General features: G+C 41.6%; 1 protein-coding gene across 1 annotated transcript in view; it reads left to right on the plus strand.

The window, feature by feature from the left end:
- The window catches only part of SLC26A5 (solute carrier family 26 member 5), a 98,143-nt gene that overhangs the window by 24,519 nt on the left and 46,414 nt on the right, over positions 1 to 27,210 (plus strand). The window contains exons 3-9 of the mRNA XM_088480242.1: positions 8,068 to 8,207; positions 9,849 to 9,959; positions 13,087 to 13,271; positions 14,571 to 14,735; positions 18,463 to 18,615; positions 19,150 to 19,232; positions 23,413 to 23,560. Coding sequence (XP_088336368.1) covers positions 8,068 to 8,207; positions 9,849 to 9,959; positions 13,087 to 13,271; positions 14,571 to 14,735; positions 18,463 to 18,615; positions 19,150 to 19,232; positions 23,413 to 23,560 — 985 coding nt within the window. The remainder of the gene's footprint in view (positions 1 to 8,067; positions 8,208 to 9,848; positions 9,960 to 13,086; positions 13,272 to 14,570; positions 14,736 to 18,462; positions 18,616 to 19,149; positions 19,233 to 23,412; positions 23,561 to 27,210) is intronic.

Here is a 27,210-nt window from a genome sequence, read left to right on the forward strand (position 1 = left end):
TATCATGAAAACATTCACCCAGGCGAGTTTCTGCAGTAAGCACTTTAGAGGAAAGCTGGGAGATCTGTGTTTTAAACTCCTGTATGGCTTCAGATAAATGCTTATTCTGTTCCTGGAAGAGAGGGAGCATAGTATCCTGTATGGCTTTGACCACATCTGTATAGGTGGGGGGAGTTGATGTGGACCCCTGTAAAAGCTGTAAATCAACATCAGGAGAGGCAGGAGGGACCGCAGTAGCTGTGCTCGGTGCCGGGGATCCAGCCGCGATGGCCATATTGGATTCTGCACGCTCCGTTTTTCTCCTGTGTCTAGCTTTCATAGAGGGGGGAGAAGTACCTCTCCATCCACCGGAGTTCAAGCCAAGGAAGGTAAGAGGTAGTAAGGGCTGCTGTAAGGGGCCGCTGAGCGGCTAGTCAAAGAGGTTCCTGCTAGGCTATGGTGGAGCTGAGGTGCGGCGCAACTGCTCACATAGCCACCGGAACCGGAAGTCGCCTTGTAATTTACTTTTATATTACAATTACATTTGAGGACACAGGCAGACCATTTGCCCCTGTCTGCCTGCATCGTTGGAGCCAGCTGGAGGGACTCTCCACCGGCTCCTGAAGCATACGTCCTTGGTCAGTGGTCTTCAGTACATTGGTGCTGAAGGTACCTGCCACAGCACCTTGCAGCTGGGTCCGAGTCACCACAATTCACCGCACTCTGGCAGCACGGCTCTGGTAAGTACAGACAGTACAGACTGTTACAGACAGTTTCATCTTCCTATCCATCCTTTAAGGGACATGGAGTGTACTTTTCAGAGGGGGGGGGCTGTTTGGGAAGCCATTATTTTGGGGGTTGTGTGACACTCCTCCCTCTCTATAGCTTCTTATCTGTATTTCTCATTATTGTTACCGTGTGCCTGTGTGGGTGTCAGTTCTGCTGTTATCACGGTCTCCTGTATGTTTTAAGTATGACTGGCAAGGAAGCAGCGTCAAAAGGTTCACAGAAGCATTATGCCTGTAAGAAGTGTAACTCTAAGTTCACCCAGGCTCACTCAGAGGTGGCTCTGCTATGTGGTACTTGTGACGAGGGGGACCCTGCTCCTAGGGGGGCTGCCCCTGTCCAGGACTACTCTCCTCCTTAGATTTCCACGCTGACTGGTGTTATGTCAGATCTCTCTATGGAGTTACGCAGAGAGAGAAGCTTCCAGGTCGCAGGGTTCCAGTTCGGGGCTCTTAGCGGCCTGGCTGATGGAACCGGCCTGGGCTCAGGATTTAGCCCGTTCTATGGAAAGTTTGGTTCAGGTGGTGGGTTTCTCCTCACAGCTGCCACCTAGGAAGAGAGCTCTGCCAGTGATTTTGCAGTCAGATAAGGACCGGGCTTCACCTGTAGCAGAAGGAGCGTTTCTACAGGATTCAGATGAGGAGCTGCTCCCTGAAGAGGACCCTCAGGAGGTGTATGTGGGTCCTCAGGAGTTGGATGCCCTCATTCTTGTTGTACATCAGGTACTTAAGGTAACGAAGGAGTCTTCAGCTCAGTCGTTCATTTTGGTAAAACACAAAAATCTTCTATTACTTTTCCCATTTCGCAGATCGATGACCAACTAGCGGTGGCTTGGAAACATCCGGAGAGGAAGTTCCAGATTTCTAAGCGCCTCCTCTCCTCCTACCCTTTTTCTGCATAAAATAGGACTCGATGGGAATCTCCTCCGCCAGTGAATTTGTCGTTCCCGACTATGGGCCGGATTCAATTAGAGGCGAAAAATGGCGTTTGGAGATAAGTTTCCGCAGATTTGGACTTTCTGCCTGTTTTCAAAGTATCTCCATATTCAATTCCAGGACAATGTCGCCTAAGCAAAAAGTCAATGCAGTGTAATAGGCGGAAAAGTAGCTCCTTTGAATAGCAGGTGAAAAAAGTGCAAAATCGTTATTTTGGAATGCAAACGAGGTGAAACAACTCGGAACCCTTGGGACAGCCCCCAAAGGACAAATCCGCAAAAAAATAATTACCTTGATCATCTCAAAAAAGTACTTTCGTTTTGGGGGCGAAAAAGTGGGGTGGACTATAAAAACTAGCAAAATAGACTTCCTGGGGTGCTGTAAGGAGGGGCCAAGTGTTTTTGGGATTGCAGCTACATGTATGTGGGTGGTTTTTCACGGTTTTAAAAAGTACACTTTACAGACATAAAAATATGCTGGCATCCATTTTCAAGTACCCCAAATTTGACTGGACTACTTATTTTCACCAACAATTACTGCTTTATGCCATTCTTCACCACTTTTGCAAAGACGCTAATGAGAAGCAATTTAAACTACTTAAGTACCCCAAACACTTTTCTTAGGTCTATTAGTACACATCTACATTGATTCCTTTATGTTAGTGCATCTTTTTTTGGGGTACAGACTGATTTCCCCACTTCTGACAGTACTTTCCTCCTGTTCCGCATTCGCCGCTTTCTGTTTTCATCTGTTTAGGAATTGAATATGGAGAAAAGCGGGGACACACACATAAAGTTTCAGCCTCTGAAACAGGCGAAGGAGGCAGAAAGTCGGACAGGCGAAACTTTTTTACGACTTTTTGCCTCTAATTGAATACGGGCCTATCTGAAAAACTACCCTTCTGGGTCCGGGGCAATTCCCTGAAGGAAGCCTCTGACCGTAAGTTAGTTTAGCTACGCTAAAATCAATTTATACTCTGGCATCCTGCCTTAGTGGGCTCTTGGGTCAACGAGGCTACGGAACGGTGGGCCGAAAAGTTAGCCAAGGGATTGCATCCTGGGGCACCAAGGTCAGAACTCCTCACCCTACCGGAGAACATCAGAGAGTCAGCCATATACCTGGGGGAGGCTTCTAAGAATATTGGCTTGCTTGGCTCCTGGCTTCCGGCTTCGGCAGTTGCTGCTCGCCGAGCTCTCTGGGTCTGTTCCTGGCAAGCTGATACTGAGTCCAAGAAGGCGGTGAAGGCATTACCATTCTTTTCGGTCTGGAATTGGACAAGTGGATCTCTCAAGCCACGGGGAGCAGTCCCCTTTTCTGCCGGCTTAATCCTCTTCAACTATGGTGCCACAGATGTCTTATTCAGGAACTTCTTTTCATTCCTTTTAGAGTCCCCACTAGATTTAGAGGTTGCGCAAGAGGCTCCTCTGCTGCTGCTAGAGGAGCAAGCGATAGAGGGGGTGCTGCCACTCCCTCCCGTTGCATCAGGAGAGAGAGGGTCACCCTTAATTCTGCTGGCTCCGAACTGGCCTTGCAGGGCATGGTACTCCGACCTTAGGATGCTCCTAGCAGGCGATCCCTGGACTCTGACCTGACGCTGCGGCCCGACCGCCTTCAGCAGGGTCAGTTCTACTACCCTGACTTACATCCCACGGCTGCTATTCCATCTATGCTTTGGTCTAGGAAACCAGTGACTTCAGCCCACTATCATCGGATTTGGAAATCTTATGTGACTTGGTGTGAAAGGAGGGGTTTTCCTACCTCGTCCTTTGCCTAGGCCACCTGTTGCGTTTTCTACAGTCAGGCTTGTATGCGGGTCTTTGCTTGGGATTTTTTTTCAGCATAAGCTGGCCTGACGTTCAGACATTTTTTCAGGGCGTTCTCCATCTTCAACATCCTTTTTGTACTCCCGAGAGCTCCTTGGGACCTCAACCTGGTGCTCTCTTTTCTACAGTTATCAGTCTTTAAATCTTTGGAGACTTTGGATTTTAAGTACCTTACCTGGAAGACAGTGCTATTGTTGGCCTTGGCCTGGAGGGTTTCTGAGCTTTGCGCTCTCTTGTTGCTCTCCTTACCTGGTCTTCCATGAGGCTTATGCTGAGCTCTGTACTCTCTGCTTTCTTATGAAAGGATGAAACCACCTTTGGTATCAACCAACCCATTGTGGTTTCAGTGTTGACAGGGTATCAGCCATCATCACGGTTCCTGGATGTGTTTCACACCTTGCGAATCTATGTGAATCGGACGGCTCACTTGTGCAAGTCTGACTTGTTGTTCGTCCTCTACAATGTGGCCAAGCATGGATGGCCTGCTTCTAAACAGACCCTTCCGCATTGGAGATGTCTGACTATCAGTCATGGTAATTTCTCTGCTACCCGGCCTCCGACTGTTTCCATTTCTGCGCATTCTATGCGTTCTGTTGGCCCATCCTGGGCAGCTTCCAGGGGGGGGTTTCTGTTTCCCTGCTCTGCCGTGCGACCACTTGGTTGGGTACTCACACCTTTGTTCGGGTGTACAGGTTTGACACCTTTTGCGGCTTCGGATTCTCAATTTGACTGTTCTGTTTTACTGGTGTTGCAACGCTCTCCCTCCCGTGGGAGTGGCTTTGGAATGTCCCCACAGTCCAGACTCCAGTGTCCCCTGTGGATGATGGAGAAGACAAGATTTTGATACAAGCCAAAAATCTGTTTCTCTGATTCCACATGGGACACTGCACGCCCACCCTGCACTGCTCTCTGGTGGTTCTTCTAGTGTGACTGTCAGTTGTCCCAGGCTGTCGCTTTTGCTGTTCCTGTTTAATGTTCTGTTCTTTCTCCTTCTCTAGAGTTTTTTTTTTTTTTTTCTTCGTCTCCTTTCGTCTCAGTTACTTAACTAGGGATGTGGGGTGCATAGAGGGGGAGGAGCCAGTCACACTTATTGGTTTCTTAAAGTGCCGGCTCCTCTCAACACCCCGTCTATACCCCACAGTCCTTACTCCAATGTCCCCTGTGGTATCAGAGAAACATTTTTAACGGTGAGTTTGGCTACCCTGGTTGGAATGTCAATCCTATTGTCAAAATGGGGCCCAAAGGCTGTTGGTCTGCCACCCTACCCACAATGCTACTTGTCTTCTTGTGAGCTTGTTTATTACCGTTTTAAAAGTTATACTAAAACTGTATGATATGCTGTATTTCCCTCACCTCTGGCTCCTTCCATTTTGTATCATACCTATTAAAATAATAATAATTATAGGCCACGATTCAATTCAAAGCGATGATGAATAGCCCCGGGAGGGAGCTCTTGGAGCTATTCAATTCAGCGCGATGTTTGGTCCGACTAAAGGATTTCCTCTGAATTTGACAAAAGTGCTGGCGGCGCGGCTGTTTGCCGGCTTAGTGCATTGCTAACAACCTCGTGGCAGGCACTTTAGTCTGCGAATGCCCTCCCGAGGCTATTCAGCATCGTGTTGAATTGATTCGTGCCCATAAAATTAATAAAAAGGTTGTAAAATAATGTGGACTTTTAGAAGTTATTCTTATTACCCACTGGGCTTTTTATTGAAAACTATTTAAATATTTTAATTTTCCATAAATTTATGTTCCAGATTTAATTTCCTGAATTTCCTTTTCACTATTGCAACTTTTAAGTCTCTTTAGTCTCTCTTTTTGGAATCTTGGAATCCTTATAAAAGGATGAATACTGTATGTACCACTTTACTGAGATATCGCTCTGCTTCTTCTCTGTTTATTTCTCTGCCCTGGCATTTCATGAGGTGTGCCAGATTAGTAGTTGCACATGTGTATAATCCTTGGATGTTTCACTGAAATCCGTATGAATGACCGCCGGCCCTGAATTTTTATTTTTTATTTATTTTTATTTTTTTGTACAAAGGATGTATAGACATGTCTTATTTCCTTTGCAACCACCGGGATATGTTTCATTTTTATCAGTTTCTAAAAGGGTTCTTGAAAAGAGAGGATTCTCAAATCTCCCACCTGATTGTACTGTAGAGTGAGCAGTGTGGTCTAGGTTAGAAGGAAGCTGCCATAAATACATTATAGATGATGATCTGTCTGTCTGTTGGTTTGTGTTTTGTTGTTTGTAAGAATATTAGAATCAGTGGGTTGTCCTGGGTTCCCCTTCTTTTGTATTTGGGATGTATTTAAAAACCGTACCCAACGTAGTGCTTTCTCGTATTCTATACAAAAGATGTGTTCATTTTAAATTATTGCAGCAGGTTAGGCAGCCGTCTTGGGTGCTCTTCATTCCTGTTCTATGCATTCATTCACCTCAGGCCCTGTCCCATTGGAGTTTATAATCTACATGCCCTGCCACACACATACAGTACTTGCATATATACACACTGGTGTCTATTTGTCCAACATTCAAATGGATTCAACACTTGCATAGTTTATTAATAGTCCATATATAAATTAATTACATCCTGACAGAATCCTTTATTAGGGGTGTGGGTAAAAGCCGGAAACATAGTAAATGCATTGAAAAAGCCGGAAATCTTATTAAATGCATTGAACAAGCCGGAAACCATGAAAAGTGTATTGAAAAAGGCGGAAATCTTATTAAATGTATTGAAAAAGCCGGAAACCATAGTAAATTAATTGAAAAATCCGGAAATCTCATTGAATGCATTGAAAAAACTGGAAACCATAGTAAATGAATTGAAAAAGCCGGAAATCTTATTAAATGCATTGAACAAGCCGGAAACCATGAAAAGTGTATTGAAAAAGGCGGAAATCTTATTAAATGTATTGAAAAAGCCGGAAATCTCATTAAATGCATTGAACAAGCCGGAAACCATGAAAAGTGTATTGAAAAAGGCGGAAATCTTATTAAATGTATTGAAAAAGCCGGAAACCATAGTAAATTAATTGAAAAATCCGGAAATCTCATTGAATGCATTGAAAAAGCCGGAAAGCATAGTACATGAATTGAAAAAGCCGGAAATCTCATTAAATGCATTGAAAAAGACGGAAACCATAGTAAATGAATTGAAAAAGCCGGAAATCTCATTAAATGCATTGAAAAAGCCGGAAACCATAGTAAATGAATTGAAAAAGTCGGAAATCTCATTAAATGCATTGAAAAAGCCGGAAACCATAGTAAATGAATTGAAAAAGTCGGAAACCATGTAAAGTGTATTGCAAAAAATCTGGAAATCATATTAAGGGCCATATCCAATTAGCTGTAAAAAGCTGCAGTTTGTTGAAAAGTTTACACTTGTGCAAACTTTTCAGCAAAAAATGCGTATCATGCTATCCTATTAGCCGTGGCTTTCGTACATGCCAATTTTTTGGAATTTTTAATACATGTGCTATGATTTCCAGCTTTTCAATACAGGTAATATGATTTCCGGCTTTCTAATACATTTACTATGGATTTCTGGCTTTTCTAAAACATTTACTATGATTTCCGGCTTTTCTAATACATTTACTATGGCTTTTCGGCTTTTTCAATGCATTTACTATGGATTTCTGGCTTTTACCCTCTTCCCTTTTATTAGTTCTTAAATATTACAGTTTGCTAATCATTGTTGGATATCGTACATTTTACTGATCGGTCACATAACTGACCACTAAACAAATATGTAAGCAGCGCCTCATAAACCTAGAGTACATTTTCTGTTTGTCACAGTTGTATAATATTCCCTCTATGAAGTTATCCATCTTCTTGGCTTCTACAAATAGGAGAAGCCTGTTTATTGCATACAGCAGATATAAGGCCCCTATCCACTAGACGATTTAAATGAACGATATCGTTCAATCGTTCATAAATCGTTTGCAAATATGTCTAAAACGATCAGCAATGCGCATGCCCCGCTGGTCTTTTAGACATCTATCATCGTGCAAACATGCTGGTCAACCTGACGACCTGCATGTTTGCAGATGATGGATGAGCCTGTACTGAACGACTGCACGTTCAGTGCAGGCTATGAGCAGACATGAAAACGACTACACGATAATTATGACATAATTGTGCAGTCCTTTTCATGTCTGCTAGTGGATAGGCACCTATACACTGAGGTGGGAGCAGTGATACAGGTGATAGACAATGGCTTGTTTATAACCTTTCATGAGATATAGGCATGAGTGTGTCTATAACATAATGAGGGTTTAGAAATAAAATGCTGTTTGTTTCACTCACAATGTGGGCTTGCTTTATTCTAACATGCAGGTAACACTTTTTTTGGTCATGTTGCATATGGGAAGGTTTTCATGTTGCAAAGTGACTATTTATACCGTAATAGAACATGGAGTTCCAGCGCTCACCAGATTTTGCATAGTTAAATTGACATTACATGTTGCTGTGGCTCAGAGCATACCTTTTGTTTGCCAGGGTAGAAGTCTGCTGCTAATACAGTCCTGTGTTACAGGTGTACTGCTAAAAAGGCAAAATCTCAGCTGTATAGCTTTCTCCCAATTTTGAAATGGCTGCCACGGTATCCAGTGAAGGAGTATCTCCTAGGAGACATCATTTCAGGACTGAGCACAGGAGTCATGCAGCTGCCTCAAGGTTGGTATACTATTATAGATTTACTATAACCTTCACCATCCCATCCCCCAGAATTCACATACGTTGTCCCCTTTGGGAACATTTTATTTAGGCAGGATCAGGAAAACGGTGGTGTAATATTACCCAATTATCACTTTTCCTTTCGTTTTTTTACCAAACACTGCTAGGAAAGTGGCCACTAGAACATGATTGGGTGGCAAGTTAATATTACCAGCAAATATGTAAAGTCAGTATAAATATTTCTTACTAATTCACAATATGGGACCAAAACATTGGGCCCATGCACCTAGAGAGAACCTGCCCAATGGCACCTACATTGAGGACGTTATTTATTTATGATTGGGGCAAGCATTTTTAATTCTTCTTATTAGGGCAACACTTTAGTGCACATTTGTGTCTCTTCAAGTGATAGTATTCACTTGTGCCTATGTGCACGCTGGTACTTGTAGTTCTAAAAGTGCCAGCATGCAAGAACACCCCTGTGCTGGCATTTGTAGCGCCAAAAGTATATTCACTATATTTTTACAGCATTGCTAGGTTAGAAGGGAGGTTTTTGGGTTTTGTTTTCTCTTGTTTCCCTTAGTGTGACAGGCAAGGTAGCTGAAACAGCATGTGGTTCCAGCTATCTCACTAGTGGGGAGATGTACTAAGCCTGGAGAGTACCAACCAATCAGTTCTTAACTGCCATGTTACATGCTGTTTGAATAATGACTGGAGCTGATTGGTTGGTACTTTATCACTCTCAAAGGCTTAGTACATCTCCCCTAGATGAGTTTACTTTTTTCAAAATTAAAGAGCAATAATTTGCTAAATAAATCTGATTTATACATTGTACATGAAAGTCAGCACCGTACTTTAGTATATCTCTTTGTGTATTAGTTGCTGTCCTACCACTGCACTTAAAGAACAGGGTGCCACTTCTCGTTGTCCATGGGCAGTCTTCCTGAATGATTAGTTTTATAGACCACAGTTAGTGCTGTAACAATGTGATATACTGCATGAGAAACAGTCATTAAGAATAACATTGTAACACAAAATGAAATATAATGGGAATATTGCAATTTACTGGCACTGAAACAAAATTATTCTTTCTCTTTCAATATTACCATTTGCTAGTAAAATCAATGAATGTGCTAAAATTATTTCCTATTTTCCTGTTTCTTTGATGTTAGCTAGTTCTGCTTTTCTTTTGGGGGAGGGGAGAGGAGATTGTCACTTACCAACAAATATATCATTCAGTGAGCAACTAAATACTTTTCTGATTACACAAAATGCACTGCAGAGTGTCAGATGTTTTTGTATTATAAGAGAGCGTTCAGTGGTTCTGCTTTAATAGCTAAGAGCAACTCTTAGAGGTAAATTTACTAAAGTGAGAGTTTTTAGAAGTGGAGATGTTGCCCATAGCAACTAATCAGATTCTAGAAGGTGCTAGATAAATGTTAAGTAGAATCTGAGTGGTTGCTATGAGTAACATCTTCACTTCTAAAACCTCTCACTTAGTAAATATATCCCTTAGAGGTGACATTACACAGAAGGTGACACGGCTTGGTAAAAACAGCAACAACAATTGTAAGTAAACAAACCTTGAAGTATTTGTGGTGTTGGTTACAGAACATGTCCTACTTTCTTTCTGCTTTTCAGGTTTAGCCTATGCCTTACTGGCAGCTGTACCGCCAGTGTTTGGATTGTATTCGTCATTTTATCCAGTGTTCCTGTACACTTTCTTTGGCACATCAAGACACATCTCAATAGGTACTACATGCTTTCATATAAATCTTAGGTTTCAGTTAATTGTACTGACCTTCAAATATATGAGCTGTTTCTGAGCTTAGAGCAGTTAACTGTGCACCTTGGTAAAACCATGCTGCACTGCAGGCTATGGATGGACATCAACTTCCGTTGTTCCAGTACTTTCAATGTTTTCCTTTCGATGGTAAGGTCTTCACCATTCGATGATGGCTTTCTGATGGTAGCCGCCATCGAATGGTGTGGAAGTGATGACCATCTGATGATAAAATAAAGCTAAATTCTGCTGTTTTACATCGGGTATGGCCACGGGGTGCTATTGCGCATGCACTAATCATATTCATTTTTTTCCCATCAAATTCTTTTGATGTGATGGGTAATTACTATTGCAGTGAAAGTTTTGATGGCGGAAGCCCAGCCATCATTTGATGGTGGACTTACCATGTCGATCCCTCCTACAGGTGGGGCATATTTAAAATGTGCAGAAAGAGTTAGATTTGGGAGGGGGGTGTCCAAACTGAAATCTGAATTGCAGTGTAAAACTAGAGCTGAACAGCATTTGTGGGCTGCATGCAAAAGCAGCTTGTGTTTGCCCTGTATGCACAAATAATAAATGTATTTGCACGACTTACAGTGCTACATGGATTGTCTCAGAACCAAAATGACTTGCTTTCTAGCTTTGCTCTCAGAATCAGCCCCATAATGTATATTTCAATCCACAACATTAACTTTTATCAAGTTATTTCCTCACTCATATTCTCCTATGTGTTTGTGCTGTAAATGTATGCATCTGTTAAGGTAAAGAGCACAGGTGAGGAATACCGGGAGGTGGTTTGGGGGGGGGGGGGGGGAGCACCAATGCTGTTGCGCAGGGCACCAGAATGTCTAGTTACGTCTCTGATATTAAAGGAGCACAATTTGCAGGACACCTTTCATTATTATGTAGTGAGGAGCTGTTTATTTCAAATGTTTTGTGAGAATGATCTAGATCAGGCATGTCAAACTCACAGGCCGCATGAAGCCCAAATAATCATTTTATGCGGCCCAACAGTGTGGCCCAAATACTTATATTATGCAGCCCAGTCACCCCTCGCGGCATGGGTGACTGGGCCACATAATATTTATGTTTACTCTATTTAAAAGTTGGAACGCTGGTCTCTGAAGCGATCAGAGACTAAAGTAACCTCTGATCGCTTCAGAGGCCAAAGGTCCCAGTGAATGCAGTTCACGGGTGATGTCACCCGCGATGAGAGGAGCCAGCCCTGCACTAGGGGTACTGCGTAAGGGGCTCTAATACACGGGGCATTGAATAAGGGGCACTGCATAAGGGGCATTACTGGGGGCACTGCATAATGGACACTACTGGGTGCGCTGTGTAAGTGGCTCTAATACAGGGGACATTGCATAAGGGGCTCTTATAAAGGGGGCATTGCATTGGTTTATATTAATAATAACCCTTTCAAAATTGCATATTAGATTTTTTTTTTTTTTTTTCTTTTGGCCCACACGCTCTTAGACCTTGAATATTTGGCCGGTTGGTATTTTGAGTTTGACATGCCTCATCTAGATGGTATTCAGTGTTACGTTTTTCAGATCTACATCAGTCAATGTAAGCGCAGTTTGAGTAATGTACAAGGTACAACAGATTGAAACAAATGTCTATTTATGTAAGGCCAGATAATGGGCACTAGATAAAATACACACACATTGCCTTGTAATGAGGCAGGCACTGTGATAGCTAATCAACAATTCACCAGGATAGTGGCCTGGCAGCTGCTGGGGAGGAAGTCTTTGATAAGAGGGACAACTTACTGGATTGTAAAATTTGTGATTTAGGTTTCCTAATATTATTTTAGTCAGTGATGATCTAGAAAGACGCCCATAATTGGTAGGAAGATGTGTACAGGCACACATCCACTAGAAGACAGGCAAACGTCTGCATGATTACGACATTGTAATCATGCAGTCGTTTGTCAGTCTGTGATGTGCATAAACTGAACGAGCAGTCATTCAGTGTAGGAACATCAATCATCTGCAAACATGCTGAACCTGACGTTATCGTCAGGTTGTACAACATATTTGTACGATGATAGATGTCTAAACGACCATCGGGAGCGCGCATCGCTGGTCGTTTTATACATTTTTCTAAACGGTTTGCAAATGATTTGCGAACGATTGAACGATAACGTGGTTAATGGGAGAGTGTGTTTACATTTTCCTCAAAAACAGATTAGTCAGTGATAAAGTTTTTTTTTTTTATTGTGGGTGGTTTTCAACCAGTTCATTTTAAAAATAAATAGTCTGGAAGTCTCCATAGCTAAGGAAGGAGGAGTGTATTGTATACATTGTTGAAGGACTCCTTTTTTTATTTTGAAAGTCAGTAGGTACAGTAAGAAACACAAGTTGAATACATGCTTATATGTTAGAGGTATAATCAAAATTCTATACACAGATGTGGTAAGTAGACTTGGTAATTGACCAGTTTTCTGTGAATAAAAAGCGCACACACAGGGTGGAAGAGAGCTGGCCCAGGGGAAGGGGTGTGGCCTAATCACAGGAGGCGTGGCTATGCCCCCTTAGGAATACAAGGAACATTTTAATGCTGCTGGAGGTGTCTATAGGAAGCAGACACCTCGTGACAGCAATTGCGATCCAAGTGCATCATCCTTAGACACTGCATTAGATCACCGGTCGCGATGGCGGCAGCACAGGTAGCTTGCCCCGGCAGCTTGTGGTGATGGCCTCTGCACACCCAGGAAACTGGGCCCCATTTCTGTGAACACAGCCCAGACAGGCACCCCCCACTCTGCACCCAAATGCCACAGCATGTTTGGGGGATCTGCGAGTGAGATCACAGGACCCGCTCTGCACATGCGATTACGTAATAATATGAATCAGGCCCTGTGCTCACTCCTTAGACAATGTATTGCCCCTGTAAATATGTCTTCTCCACACCTTCAGCTCATTTAAATAATGGGGTCCTGCAAAATTAATTTATGTTCCCTAAACTCATGAAAATGTTTTGGACTGCCGGACAGATTCTATTATATTATATTCTTACTCACCTGTATCTAATAAAGGTCTCATAAAATGTTTTCCTCCTATATATTATTTATTACGGATTGTATTGCAGGTACATTTGCAGTCATCAGCCTAATGATTGGGGGAGTTGCTGTAAGAATAGCCCCAGATGAGATGTTTGATATAGTGGAAACCAATGTTACTAATAGCACAGATCTCCTGCAGAAGATTGAAGCAAGAGATGCAATGAGAGTAAAAGTAGCTGTTGCAATCACTTTGCTTTCTGGTCTCATTCAGGTAATCATTTACTCTGCACTATCTGGTACACACGCTGGTGATTACTAGAGGTTGGCTTGTATAGGTCATTACAGATTGGTAATGTGCCATAACCATTACCTGCCACGTGTACTGTACACTGCTTCCAGTCAGACAGATGTGTGATTAGTTTAGTATTCTCCTCATTTCTTTGCTCTTTTATGAGTTCATATAATTTCATTGAGTAAAGCAACTGGCCCAAGCTGGGGACAAAGTACATTTGCTCATATCCATTTACATACATCCCTTTTCTTCAGCAGTGGGCTAATTTACATTCCCCTAGCCTGACATTTGAAAGAATAAACAATAGCAATATTATCAAACTAACAGATGTTCTTTCACTCCTATAAATTCTGGAACTTTCAATGAAACAGGCTTACAATGGCAATGTGTAGTCACTTTGTATGTCCGCGCACTGTGTGGCTAAAGGGTGTTTGGGCTTTATTTCTTTTCTTTTTGTGTGGGGAAGCAATCGGGAAGCCGACTGCCTAAATACCGGCAGCCGGCTTCCCGACTGTCATATCCCGGCAAGGGTGAAATGCCGGGCGTCTAGATGAAGACGCCCGCATTTCCCCGACGCCGGGAGACCGGCGCCCGGCATCCCAATCGTAGAGATGCCAGGCGCCGCGAGCGGACATCCGTGGGGGGGGTTAGGTTTAGGGCTCCCGGGGGGGACTTAGGGTTAGGCACCCCCCCGGGAGGGTTAGGGTTAGGCTAGGGGGAGGGAGGGTTAGGGTTAGGCACACCCGGGGGGGACTTAGGTTTAGGCACCCCCCCGGGGGACTTAGGTTTAAGCAGCGGGGAAGGGGGTGGTTAGGGTTAGGCACTTGGGGGGGAAGTTAGGGTTAGGCACCCCTAAGGAGGGTTAGGGTTAGGGGGGTTAGGTTAGTAGATACTCACCTATCCACGATCGGGATTTCCAGCGCTGTCGGCCTTCCGCTGCTCGGAACTCTGCTGATGTCGGGTTGCCGCTGACGGGAATCGAACCGCCAGCGTTATTTCATACCCATTCGTGTGTGTGTGTGTGTGTATGTATATATATGTATATGTGTATATATATATATATATATATATATATATATATAAATAAATTTTATTTAAGAGCAGCCTACACAATCTTTGTTTTTTAGTAAATTGACTTCTTAATCTCGTTCATCCTGAACTCTTTGAAATAGATATGATTATGATCCTTTTGCACATAACTGTTTCTTTTCAAGTAAGTCACTGACCGAAAAATCGATAACTATGATGCATTTACTAATTGTTGTGTATTTTTGCAAGTTGTGCTTAGGCATACTTCGATTTGGCTTTGTAGCCATCTACCTGACTGAACCTTTGGTGCGTGGGTTCACTACAGCAGCAGCAGTACATGTCTTTACATCTCAACTGAAGTACCTCTTTGGAATTAAAACGAAGCGATACAGCGGACCTCTGGCAGTCATATATGTAAGTTAATTCTAGTGACTTCATACAGGGATGCCTGATGGTAAATGTGGGTTGTAATATTTCGACCTATGACACTATGTAGAAAATGTACAACTTGACCAGAATGTATGTTTTTTGTTTTTATTTTATATCCCCTGAACATCTTTTTGATGTCCCTATTCTTCAATAACATATTTTTCCAGCGTTATATTACACTACGGTATCTTTGATGGAAATCCTTAACATTCTTGGGGTGGATGTCTTTAAACCAGGAAATAGATTATCTCCCTTAAGAACTTAAATGTTGTGTTCTCCAGCTCTCTTAAAACTTTTTTGATTTTCCCAGCAAGAAAAATTTTACAAAATAATCTTACATTACAAAGACTTTCTATATACCATGACCATTATCTCTAATAAATACTGATGGATTGGTATAATCTTTATTTTACATATTTTCTCCCTTGTTTTTTTTATTAAAATCTACCCATATACAAAAGTGTTGTACTTGGTTGGGAGCTGATCTTCCAACAGAAACCTGGTCTCAAATGCTGGACAATATTGCATACGAACTTCTCACAAATTGGCACCATACTCCAGAAAAGGCTCATTCCATCATTAACTCCCCAGTACCTGCACTAGATATGATGAAAATGGTGATATCTCCCATGTATGATGGATCTGTTGACCTATCAAGGATCTCTTGAAAGACATGGAATCCCTCATAAAAAAGGGCCCTAAATACTAATTTACTATATACTTTAGGAACACATTACATCACAGAAAAGAGGGGAATGTGGAAACACAGTTTCAAACCAATATCCCAGATTTTCTTTTTAAATGTTTATTCAATTTTAATTTTCATTCTTTTAGAAAAAGTAGGGTCAGGTAGTAAAGTATCAAGTCTCAATGAACCCTGAGGCCGATCCAGCTTTGTTTTGAAATTTCAGTTATTTAATTAAATTTCCTCCTACGTGTCTAACCACATTTATGGCCACACTCCCTCCCATCCCCTCCGCCTACTGCTCCTCCTCTGATTGCTGCCTCATCTCCACTCGGGATACCTCTGCTCACGCCAATTTCTAAGACTTCTCCTGCTCCGCTCCCCTCCTTTGGAACTCGCTACCTCGCCAAGTCAGAGACTTCCCAATCTCGCCAGCTACAAAATTTCACTCAAAACCCATCTTTTCATCAGAGCCTACCATTCCTTCTACTAAATCTCCACTTTTCTCTCCTCCCCTGTCCTACTCCACTCCCCAGTTCACTTCTTCCTTTAGCATGCTAGCTCTCACAGGCAGGGACCTCCTTCCTCATGCACTTCCCTTTACTTCCAGAGCTCCTAGGGCCTGATTCAGACCCACTCGCAAGCGGCTGTCCGCTCGCAAGTGGGTCGATGTTGTGCACTGCGCATGCGCACGACGGCGGGAGCTCCGTCATGTGCATGCGCCAGACGCGACGAGCGAAGGACTTTCCTTCGCTCGTAGTGTCTGATCAAAGGGGGCGTGCTGTCGATGTTGATTGACAGCATGCCCTCTTTGGTGGGCGTGCCGGGGGCGTGCCTCCCTGACGGGGGCGTTCCCAAGGGAACGCCTACCGTCAGAAGCCGGCCCACTGACATCACTGCGCGATGCATGCGCAGAATGCGACAATCGGCCAGCTACGAGCGAACGCATCCTAGCGAGCGGGTCTGAATCAGGTCCACTGTCCCCCTATTGCTCCTTAGAAGTTTATGGGCCCATTTATCATTGTATATTTGAGATATAATCCCTGAAAATACCCGTTTTTGGGGGTTAACCACAAATATTTAGTGCCCCTGGATGTATGAAGGAGGGACCACAGCAGATGTTCCCTCCATTCCCACAGGCAGCCGCATCCCCTATAGCTTTTTGTAGGGGATGCGATGCTGCCAAATTTACCAACATCCGGAATGCGATGCATTCCAGATATTGGCCTCCGAAGCTAATGCCATCTGAAAATGACATTAGCCGATGTAGCCAATGGGCTACACTGCGCATAATTAGCTGGTGGAGGGTTTCTCTGACACCCTCCCCGGCAATGGCGGCCGTGCATGTGCAGTCAGCGTGACTGTGCTTGTGCAGCAGCCCCGGCACTGGCCGGCAGCTCTCCGGGCACATCGCAGGAGCCCGTGTCCCTGCATGTCCCGGATGATACATCCGGGAGCTAGGATTGCATATTGCAATGCTGTAATGTCATGCCCAGATTGCATTGCAATAGCGATCCTTAGTAAACGGGGGCCTATGAGACTAATGGCACTAGGGCTGTAAAATAATTTGGATAATGACTTAGCTGATTTACAAACTGTGATTGTGAAATATTTCCATAATTACGGATTAAGTCTCTGATGTATTGTTTGGTAAACAGCTAGGTCACATCCCTCCCCTCCGGCACCAATTTGTCTGGAGAAGCTTTATTAATATGCTTATATGAATCGTTTATGCTTAGGTGCAAAAGTAGTTGAGCATATTTTTTTCATGGACCGATCGGTTTACACATGTTCAATAAAACCCATAACTAAACCTTACAAGACTTAAAGGTATGACGTATCAATTACCTTTTTGTTGTGACAGGCTGTGCTCAGCTTAATCATATGATACTTTACACCTATATTGGGAACTGACGTCGTCACTTAATGACAGCCTTGACAAATTAGATTAATAGCTACTGGACACTGTGGTCACAGAATTCACTGCTTACTGAGACTGATTGAACCCTAATAAGAGGATCCTCTATAGGGAAAACCAATATAGGCAACAAAAGCAGTGCGGTATACTGTAAATAAGCAATTCATGTTAAATATATATGGTAGCTATGGAGAATCTAGACTGACAAATTTTTGAAAGCGACATATTTGATTTTAACTTCACTCATTGTTTATGTCTATCATGTATTTACTCAATATTTTACTGGCATTATTTTAATTTAATTATTAAAGGTTATATTTTAGATAACTGTAAGATCCCTAGATTAATGGTTTACTATTAAATATCATATTGATGCATATGAGTGCCCCATATAGGAATACTTTGTTCTTTTCTTTTTTACACACATTTGTCTTATTCCTGGGTGCACCTCCCTAATATAATAAATATAATATAATAAATAAATCCAATATACAGATTTACAACATAATAGGGAAGAGCTATTAAGATTCTGAGTCTGTGCGGGTGTTATGTGTGTTTTGTGTATCTTCTGATTGTTCAGACAGCAATCCAATGGGGCAGATTCAATTATCCGGGGGATTTACCCCGCGGCTAATTGCCGTGCTGGACCTATTCAGTTAGCGGGGATTCCTCTAGTAGGTGCGAGGCAAAATCCTTGTCAAAACGGCCACGCGCGCGAGGAAAAAAAAAACACCTTGTTTAAGCGGAATCAGTGTGTTTCCGCACACGAGTCACGATTTTACAGCGCGGGAAAAGGCTATTTAATTGAATAACTTTTCCCCGCGCCGCGGGAATTTATGCCCGCGATTAGTCGCGAGGTAAATCCTGCGGCTAATTGAATCTGTCCCAATGAGTCTGATTAACTACTGACACTTGGCGCCCCTGCTGGTGCATCCACATCCTGCGCCCAAGACACAAGCTCTGCTAGAGGAGAATATAGAACCCCAAAATGTATAAAGTACAAGGATTGGGGTCGGGGGTTCCAATTATTTAGGGTATAGTAAAATGTAAGTAGTAAATTTTAATACTGTATTTCTCTACTGAGGTATTCTTTAATTTCTGTGTTTCAGAGCTTAGTTGCTGTCCTTTCTGATATTACATTGACCAATGTTGCCACCCTGATTACTGGAGTGATATGTATTGTTTTACTGCTGGGTGCCAAGGAAATTAATGACCGGTTTAAAAAAAAATTGCCAGTTCCAATTCCAATGGAGATAATTGTTGTAAGTATTCTGTTCTGCAATAAACATATGACATTTCTTCTATGTCCCCTTGTTCACTATACTACATAACACTTTTTTATTTATTTTTTAATGCAGTCGCTGTCTTCTATTGCAGTACGTAGCTAAATTTCCCAGTAAATATCACTGTTTACATAAAAATAAATTAATTGAAACCAATGTAAATATATTTTTTGCTACTAATTGAGAACAAAGGAAAACTTGCATGTTTGTCCCTGGGCAGGCAGTGCTACAATGCTGGGAAAATACCATCTACATCCAGCCCACATACACTATCCAGCTTTATTATTACACCACCGTTTGGAGTTGAGCTAGGAAACTATGACTATAGCTGTGACCTTGTGCTCCTGCAGACCTTCCCACTTCTGGATCACCTCTCTTGCTATATGGAGAGTTCATGATATTTTGAGAAGAGATTTTGCAATGGTCAGCAACTTTTAAAATATATATAATATAATATTATTTTATTTTTTTACAATCGCTTAACAATATTTTTTTTACCCAACTTTTTTTAAGGTCATTATCTCAACTGGAATTTCAGCTGGACTAAATCTTGAGCAGACTTATAATGTAGATGTGGTTGGAAATATCCCAACTGGGTAAGAGATTTTTGTTTAGAACTCTTCATTCTGAGTGTGTAACTATAGTACTTTTTATCACTTGGTATGCTGAGGTGTAATGATGTGGCTGAACTGCAAACATTAAATATGATTATTTCCATGCAATGTAGTTATTGAGTAATCTAATTTACCATGAAAAGCTGTTAATTTCCATTATAGTACTTTAGCCTGGTAACTTTCTGAGTATTATTACTTATAAAGATGTTTTTATATAATTGGTACCTGTCATAACTACGAGTATTTCCAGTATCGTAAACTGTGATCCCCCAATATTATGGGATCACTAGTCTCTAGTACATTTTTGAGGCAATGGAATAAAATAATTGCTCTAAATGAAGTACACACAAATGATAATCTAGGTAAATATTTATCTCCTAAACAGTGATTCTTATGTCTTCACTTCTAATGTGTGAGTTGAGATATCAACACTCCAATGGTTATTATTACAGATATTCAGTTATCTCCCACACCTATGTAAATGCACTTTGTCTGTCTATTAATTCCTTCTAATCTCCTCTGTGGCATAATAACTTTATCATTCACAGAGGGGTTACATTAACCCATATAGTCTGTGAACGCAAGGTGTTATTAAAGAAAACCTTTTAGATACAAGAAACCTTAGGCACGTCTCAATGATTTTTAGGAGGGGTGGGTTTGTATGCGTTTTTCATATTTGCTATCCTGTGGATTGGAGCTTGAAAGCACAATTGTTTTCTGTTTACAAACCTTGAACCGTATGCATTTTTTTTTTTACCAAATTGCATGGGTAAAACATCCAGTTTCACCTTTTACAAGTACCTTTTCTGCAAGTGCAGTAAAATGTAACTGTGGAGTTGACCCTCTTTGGGGGCCAGGAAAAATTATTGGGCCCCTGCTCCTAGATTTTAGCAGTTGAAGGCTGAGTAGCACTGTTTTTTTTCTGGTATTTCTGGCCATTGGGGACCAAATATAGTGCACACTCTTGTGTGTTTTACCTTAATTCTAAAGTAATTTAATTAGTTTTGTCCTGTCCTAATATAAATAACATTTTTTAGCTATAGTTCACCAGGTCATTAGCTATGTGGCTGCCATATAGCCTCACCTCATCTATCAGTATATATCCAGCCCCATTCCCAGGGGCCATCTTAACAGCATTGTAGGCCCTGGCAAAGCAATGCACTGGGGCCCCTACCCACCCATTCATGGGAATACAAATGTAAACCGTCAATATTAAACTTTTAGATTTATTGGTACTTTCAACAAAATCAATGTTTAAACATAAAAAAAAAACGTGATGTAAAGCAAGGATTATATATTCCATCTCCCTATTCTCAAGCTCGCAGTGCAGTTCCTGATCTTCACTGCAGCTTTGATTAAAGTATGGGGGCCCTATGAGAAAGGTGAGCCTGGGGGATCGTACCCCCACCCCCTACATCAGGCTCTGTGGCTGCAGGCTGGTTGAGAATGCTGTCTGGTCGCTCTAATTGTGTGTAATTCACAATCAGAGTGGCCGGGGATCATCTTTCTCTGCCTGACCCTCACAGAGCAAGTGGACGCACAATCCATGTAGATTCTCCGCCTGCTCAAAGGCCACTAAAATTGTTAGGCCCTGGACAGCTGCCCAGTGTGCCTATACGTTAAGATGGCCCTGTCCATCCCTCGATGTTCTCTACAGTCTTAAGCACCCCTGTGCCCAACTCCAGGTGCTGACAGTGGTGGCTGGAGGATAAGTGAGACTGTGGGCGCAATTCAGACTCGGACGCTAAGTTGCGCTCTCTCGCAGCCGTCAGGGGCCGGGTATGCAAATTCTGTGATCGCACTGTCTGGCTTAAGGATGCCCTCTATGTTTTAGAGAGCGATGGCAGTAACATCAAGAGCCATCGAAGCTGCACGCAGCGCTTGAGGTAGAGCCTACCCCGCCGCAAGCACTGTGATCACGGCAGCCAGAAATACAACCAAGTGACGTATACGATGACGTCTCCATGCTAATTATGGACGCCCATTAAACTCCGTTTTGACGTTCAGACACATCTGTGTTCGCACCACCACTCCCCCGTTCACAAGCACCTTCCCCTGTTACCACCCACAAACGGCACATTCTGTCACTCAAAGTAACGCTCAGTCTGTGTACAACGAGCGCACGATTCCCGATCACAATGACTGGCTTGCGCACGCATACTGCGAGTTATACGCATGTGCAGACGGGGGACAATCGCCCATAGCGAGCGTTCGCAGCTTAGCGTCTGGGTCTGAATCGGGCCCTGTCACTGTGTCTATAAGACAGCCAGTGAGAGCTTTGAGGAGACGGGGGACTCCCTGCAGCTCTCTACTGAGTGTGCGCTGGACACATGGCCTTACAGCATTATATAAAAGATAATCTATCATTGGACTCTTTGCACCGATCTCTACAGACTACTATTTGATGAACAGCGATGGTTTCGAGGGTGGAAAAAAAAAAGTTTCTTAGAGATGTATTAAGTGGTGGAAAGGGGCTGTATATCTTGTGCAGCCAAAATTTTGCTGGCAGTATATGGGGTAGTGTAGTATTTGAAAGTATTAGGATTAATGGCACAAGTTTAGAGACATAGGTGGTCTATGTACTAATAATCGGGACCAGCCTCAATTATTATCTACCTAACTTGCCGGGGATATTTTCAGTTTTAATAAAAATATCTCTATGTACAACAGAGAACTTGCAGGGACAGTGGTTGCAGTAACCACTTTCCCCACGAGTTATATCCCCAGCATTTAGGAGAGGTCTTTCACAGAAATTAAAGACTTCTCTGGGGGAAGCTGAAACTGCTTTTTGGAGTTTAGTATGTAGGGGTCAGATCATAGTCCCCATTGATAATAATGGGGACTGCGATCTGTAGGCCTAATTAGCACTTTGCCAGAGATTTCTATGACATCTCTTGCAATGTGCTTTTAGTACATAGGTTCATTACATAAAATTATGCAGAAACTGTAGTTTCTGCATATTTTTATGTAAAAAAACAGTTTGATACATAGTCCTCTTAAAGTTAGAAGTGTAGTGAAAATGACATTAACATAGAAAGTTTCATGTAGTGGGTTACAATGCTAGCTTTTCAAAAGGAGGTACATATAATAGCATTCTAAAACAATTGCATTTACACATATTGGATAAATATGCAAATATGTGGTCCAGTCATAAGTTGTATAAAATGTGATTTAATCGTTAATCTGTTCAAATTGAACATGCATGACTGTAAAGGGTATCTTGAAAATTGTTTAAGAAATAACAAAAATCAAATTATTAAAATGAATGGCAAGGCTGCAGACTTTGGAAAAAAAAGTCTAAAGGTGCTTTGTGCACTGAGAATCTGTTTAATGCTCCTTGAAATGAGGTAAAGTGGCAGCACAGCCCATTAGTAGTCATCATTCACACAGGGCTGCAGCTAATCAGTGGCAGAGCAGGCCTCCCTGTCTCCCTGTGCCGGACCTGACCACCAAATGTTACATGAGGGGACGGGGCTGGCGGCAGTACAAAGTGAAGCTACACACTGCAGGGTGCCAGTATAGAGCGTAATTTGGAAGTTCCGCCGGTCTTTGCTAGCCAAGTGTAGGAACTGTGGGGCAACAACGGTGCCTCTCCTAGGTCCATGTGCCCTGGCCGATGGCACCTCTTGCACACCCCTTTCCTATGGCCCTGACATTTCCAGGCTGCTATTCGATGACCTTTATGTGTTAGTGATTTCACCCCCATGTCTTCACTAATTCTCATTTACCTTAAGTTCCCAAGAGAACAAGTAATGGGTCAAGAACTTAAAACTGCAATAGAAGTAAATTAAGCTTTGAAAGTTGATGCAAACAGTTTCTACAGGTGTTCCAATGAATGTATAAAAACAGTGTTGGAACAGACTGCTATTACACCCTCTGAAGCATTATTTGGACAATATCGCACTGTAGGAAGTAGTATATTGCTATCATAAGAGTGAGAATAAGGCAATTAACAACCTTTAAAAGTGTAGGTATTTCCTTTTAGAGAAATTGCAAAGAAAGCAAAGGTGTCAGTGAGTATAGTTTCCTACCCCATCAAAAAGCACTGCATAATAAATTAAAATATAAAAATAAAGACAATAAATGTTTCTTTATCCAACTTTTATGAGGCAAATTACTTCTACTTCTCGGCATTAATTATTTTCATTTGGTCATTTTTTAGGTTCCGTTCCCCAGATCTCCCTGACATTAGTCTCTTCTCAGCAGTTTTTGTGGATGCAGTGGCAATAGCAGTTGTTGGATTTTCCATGACAATTTCAATGGCCAAAATATTTGCTCTTAAACATGGATATGTAGTCAGTGGTAATCAGGTGAGAATACAATTAAATCGTTACAGGCTGCAACACTATATAATGTCTCTAACAGTGCGGTCCTTCTGTGACCAAAGGTGCTACTTGTACACTTGTATGAGTTTCTGAAAGAACCACAAAAACTAATTGGTATTGCGTGTGAAATGTTTCTAATTTTTTTTTTAATTACATGCTATTATTTATTTTTTATCATCAATGGTTTTTAATTTCATTTTTAAAGAATAAACTGGTATAAAAAGAGAAGGCACAGAAGAAAAGAGGAGAACCACAAGTCCAAAAGGATTCCTCCCAGGTTCCCCCACAGCTAGCGCATGCACTGACCAATGGGCGTGCATGTACAAAAGGACTCCTGGGTCATAAACCCAGAAGTCCTCGCACCGCAAAGGACAGCTCTTATCAGAAGAGCCGTCCCTTGCAGTTTTATTCACAAAACTACATGCATACAACATTAATAAACACCCTTATTCAATTAGTGGTGAAAATCCGTGATCAGCGAAAAGTTTTCGCCGATGCGCGTCTTTCGCTAATTTCCAAAGTATCGCCCTATTCAATTCCAGGACGTTTTCGCATGAGTGAAGACTCCATAGGCATAATCCATAGGTATAAACAGGCGTAAAAGTTTCTCAACCCAGAGACAGGAGAAAGAAGTGCACAATCACTATTTTGAGCTAAAAAAGTGGGGACTTGGTTCAGAACCCTTTGGACCCTCCCCCCCAATGACTAATTAGGAAAAAAAATTACCTTAATTCACCCTAAAATTTTAAAAAGTGTTGAAAATGGGGCTAAAGTACTGGGACAGGTATTTTGGGGTGCTGTATGGATGGGACAGGTGTTTTTAGGACTGCAGATGGCTGCAACAGGTATATTTTTTAAAATGTCTGCACTTTACAGACACACAAATATACTAGCACCCATTTACATGTACCCCCAATTTAACTACAGCAATTATTTTTCACAAGAGAAATTGCTATATATAATTTTTCCACACTTATGCAAATATGCATATAACAGCCCTTTGACGCAATCTAAGATCCCTAATTACTTTTATTAGGGCTATTAATACACTTCTATATTGATTCCCCGGATCAGTTAGGCTTCTTAGGGGGTACAGACTGATTTCCCCCCCCCCCAAAAAAAAACTGTCCTTTTTCAATTCACACATATGCGTTATTGCCTGTTTTTCAAATGAATAAGGCGAAAAGTGGGAGAGCGCATTGTGTAAGTAGGTGAAAACTTAGCCTCAAAACAAGTGAATGAGGCAAAAACATTGCGCTTATAGGCACTTATTTCTGTTGGGGACAATAAAAAATAAATCCAGTTTTTTCCTTAAAATATGATTTTATAAATATCTTAAAAATTACCTTTCAAAGTTTTGGATTTGTCTTGTTACGAAAAATATTTAAAATTGTAGTTAGTGATAAATGAAAAGAGTGATATGATAAAGAAATTAAAATTATTTAACCACTTTTAAATGGATAAATATATACATTTAAAAAGGAATCTTCAGTGTTTTGTTTTTTTATTGCAGCTCAACTATAAGATTTATAGAGTTTCTAATTTGGATCACTCTACCATTACAATGGCTGACTACATTGATATAGTCACATTTGCATAAAACTAAAATCATTGGTGATTTACGATGTTGCTTATATACAATCTAGTAATTTTTGAAAAATTATTTAAAAATGCCTTGAAAACCTTTTCACGTGTAGGATGTGGCATGGAGATAGTTTAGAGAATTGGGAGTTTATCCTGGCAAATTAAACCATAACTTTTCTATTTGGTGGGTGGCTAGCGTTATTTTACTCACCCATTAATAGTACAGACACTCATACAACAAAGAACTACACAGCTACGAAATGATTTGTGTATTTATCAATCATAGAACCTTACTTCTTTTAAGAGGTTCATATGATTCCCTGCCTTTTTACGTTTGTCTGCAAAGCCATAGGGGTAAATTTACTAAGCACTTCTTGGCATACCTTGCCAGCCTCCTTACTTATATGATGCAATAGATTGTTCAAAAGGAATGGACCAATTTTCTTCTTGACAAATACAAACGCAGATTCCTCTTCTACACGCATGACCAATATATTTAGGCTGATAGGGCTAGTAGGTTTATGGCCTTTATGGCTCAATATGGGTCCACCCTTCCTACTGTGCATGCGTTGATTGGTGCTGATGATGTTACCTATACTACTATGAAGTCTGTTGCTGGAGTATTTTGTTGTTATTTTGTGGTTGTTTAAGCTTGTCAGGTTTGGTATTCCCTAACTGAATTAGCTTCGTACTTGGATCAGATTCCATTTCCTACCCTTGCCCGTAGTACTTGAGAGAATTATTTTCCTTCCCTTTTTCCCAGTGGTGGCTTTTGGTAAGATCACAATGGCTGATAACATCACATGGTGAAAATCAAAATGGAGGGATTCCATCAGCTAAAATCTTAAGACTATATTATGATGATAAAAGAATCGTTGCTCTAAGGGTACAGCTAATATGGAGTGATAAGGTCAGGACGCAATGGAACAATGTGGAGACAATTTGATCAGCCCTACCCTCCTTATATATGGACATTTCTGTCCAGTCCATGTGAAAGTGGTGCGATAGACAAGGCAAAAGAAATCCAAGCTAGGTACATCTGGGGAGACCCTTTGGGAGAGAATGGTCTTTAATGCAACACCCACCACTTTGACAAGAAGAAGCTATATTTCAAGAAATAGGAGGGGTTGGGGGATATAAATTCCATGGTGCCCATTCAATTGTTATGTCAAAAGGGATATTCTATGTAGTTTCGGACAGTCAGACAAAACATCTGTAGCCTACTGCAAGATCACATGCAGTGCATGAGATCAGTCTTCGGTCAGAGGAGGCTCCAATTAGACACCTCAACCCAGGGGTTATGTAGGAGAAGTGTAATAATTTATAATGCATTTCTGCATTTTGGAGCATATTCAATATGGGACGAAAAGTCCGTTATCAGCGTTAATTTATTGCCTATGACATCATTTTCGCCTATTTCCAATATCCCCGTATTCAATTACATTGACTTTTCGATGGTGCGAAAAGTCAATGTTTAAAAAACGTGGATCATTTTTCGCCAGCCTTTTGCTGGCAAATAAAAAGTGCAGAATTGGGGTTTAGGGGTGCAGGCTGAAAAAAAAATAGCCTGCACCCTTGAGAATGCCCCCTTAAAATGATCTGTGTCAAAAAAGTTTTACAAAAAATTAGTTACATTTTGGGGTTTAAAAAAAATAATAATATGGGGAACAAATTTTAAACTAACAAAATAAATTCAGAGGGGTTCCCAAGTATGCGACAGGTGTTTTAAAGAATGCGAGGTGGTAGCGGAAGAATTTGAATTTGAAGAATTTTTAAAAATGCACCTTAGAGACTTAAAAATAGGCTTGCCCCCATGTTCATGTACACCAAATTTGATGCACCTAGTTTTTTTTTGTTTTTTTTTTTAAAAGCTAAGTGCTCTTCTTCACCACTTCTTCCCTGTCAGAAAAAAAAAACCTGCAGCGGCTATTTAAATACCATACTTACCATCCGCAGGCCAAACCGGGGGTACCCATAATGTTCCCCATGTCAGGACATCATTAGGGGGGTCCCTGGATGCTTTCCCGAAAATTCCTGAATTTTTGCCGATA

The sequence above is a fragment of the Taudactylus pleione genome, unplaced genomic scaffold (genome assembly GCF_031769625.1).
Source record: "Taudactylus pleione unplaced genomic scaffold, aTauple2 ptg000251l, whole genome shotgun sequence".
NCBI lineage: Eukaryota > Metazoa > Chordata > Amphibia > Anura > Myobatrachidae > Taudactylus > Taudactylus pleione.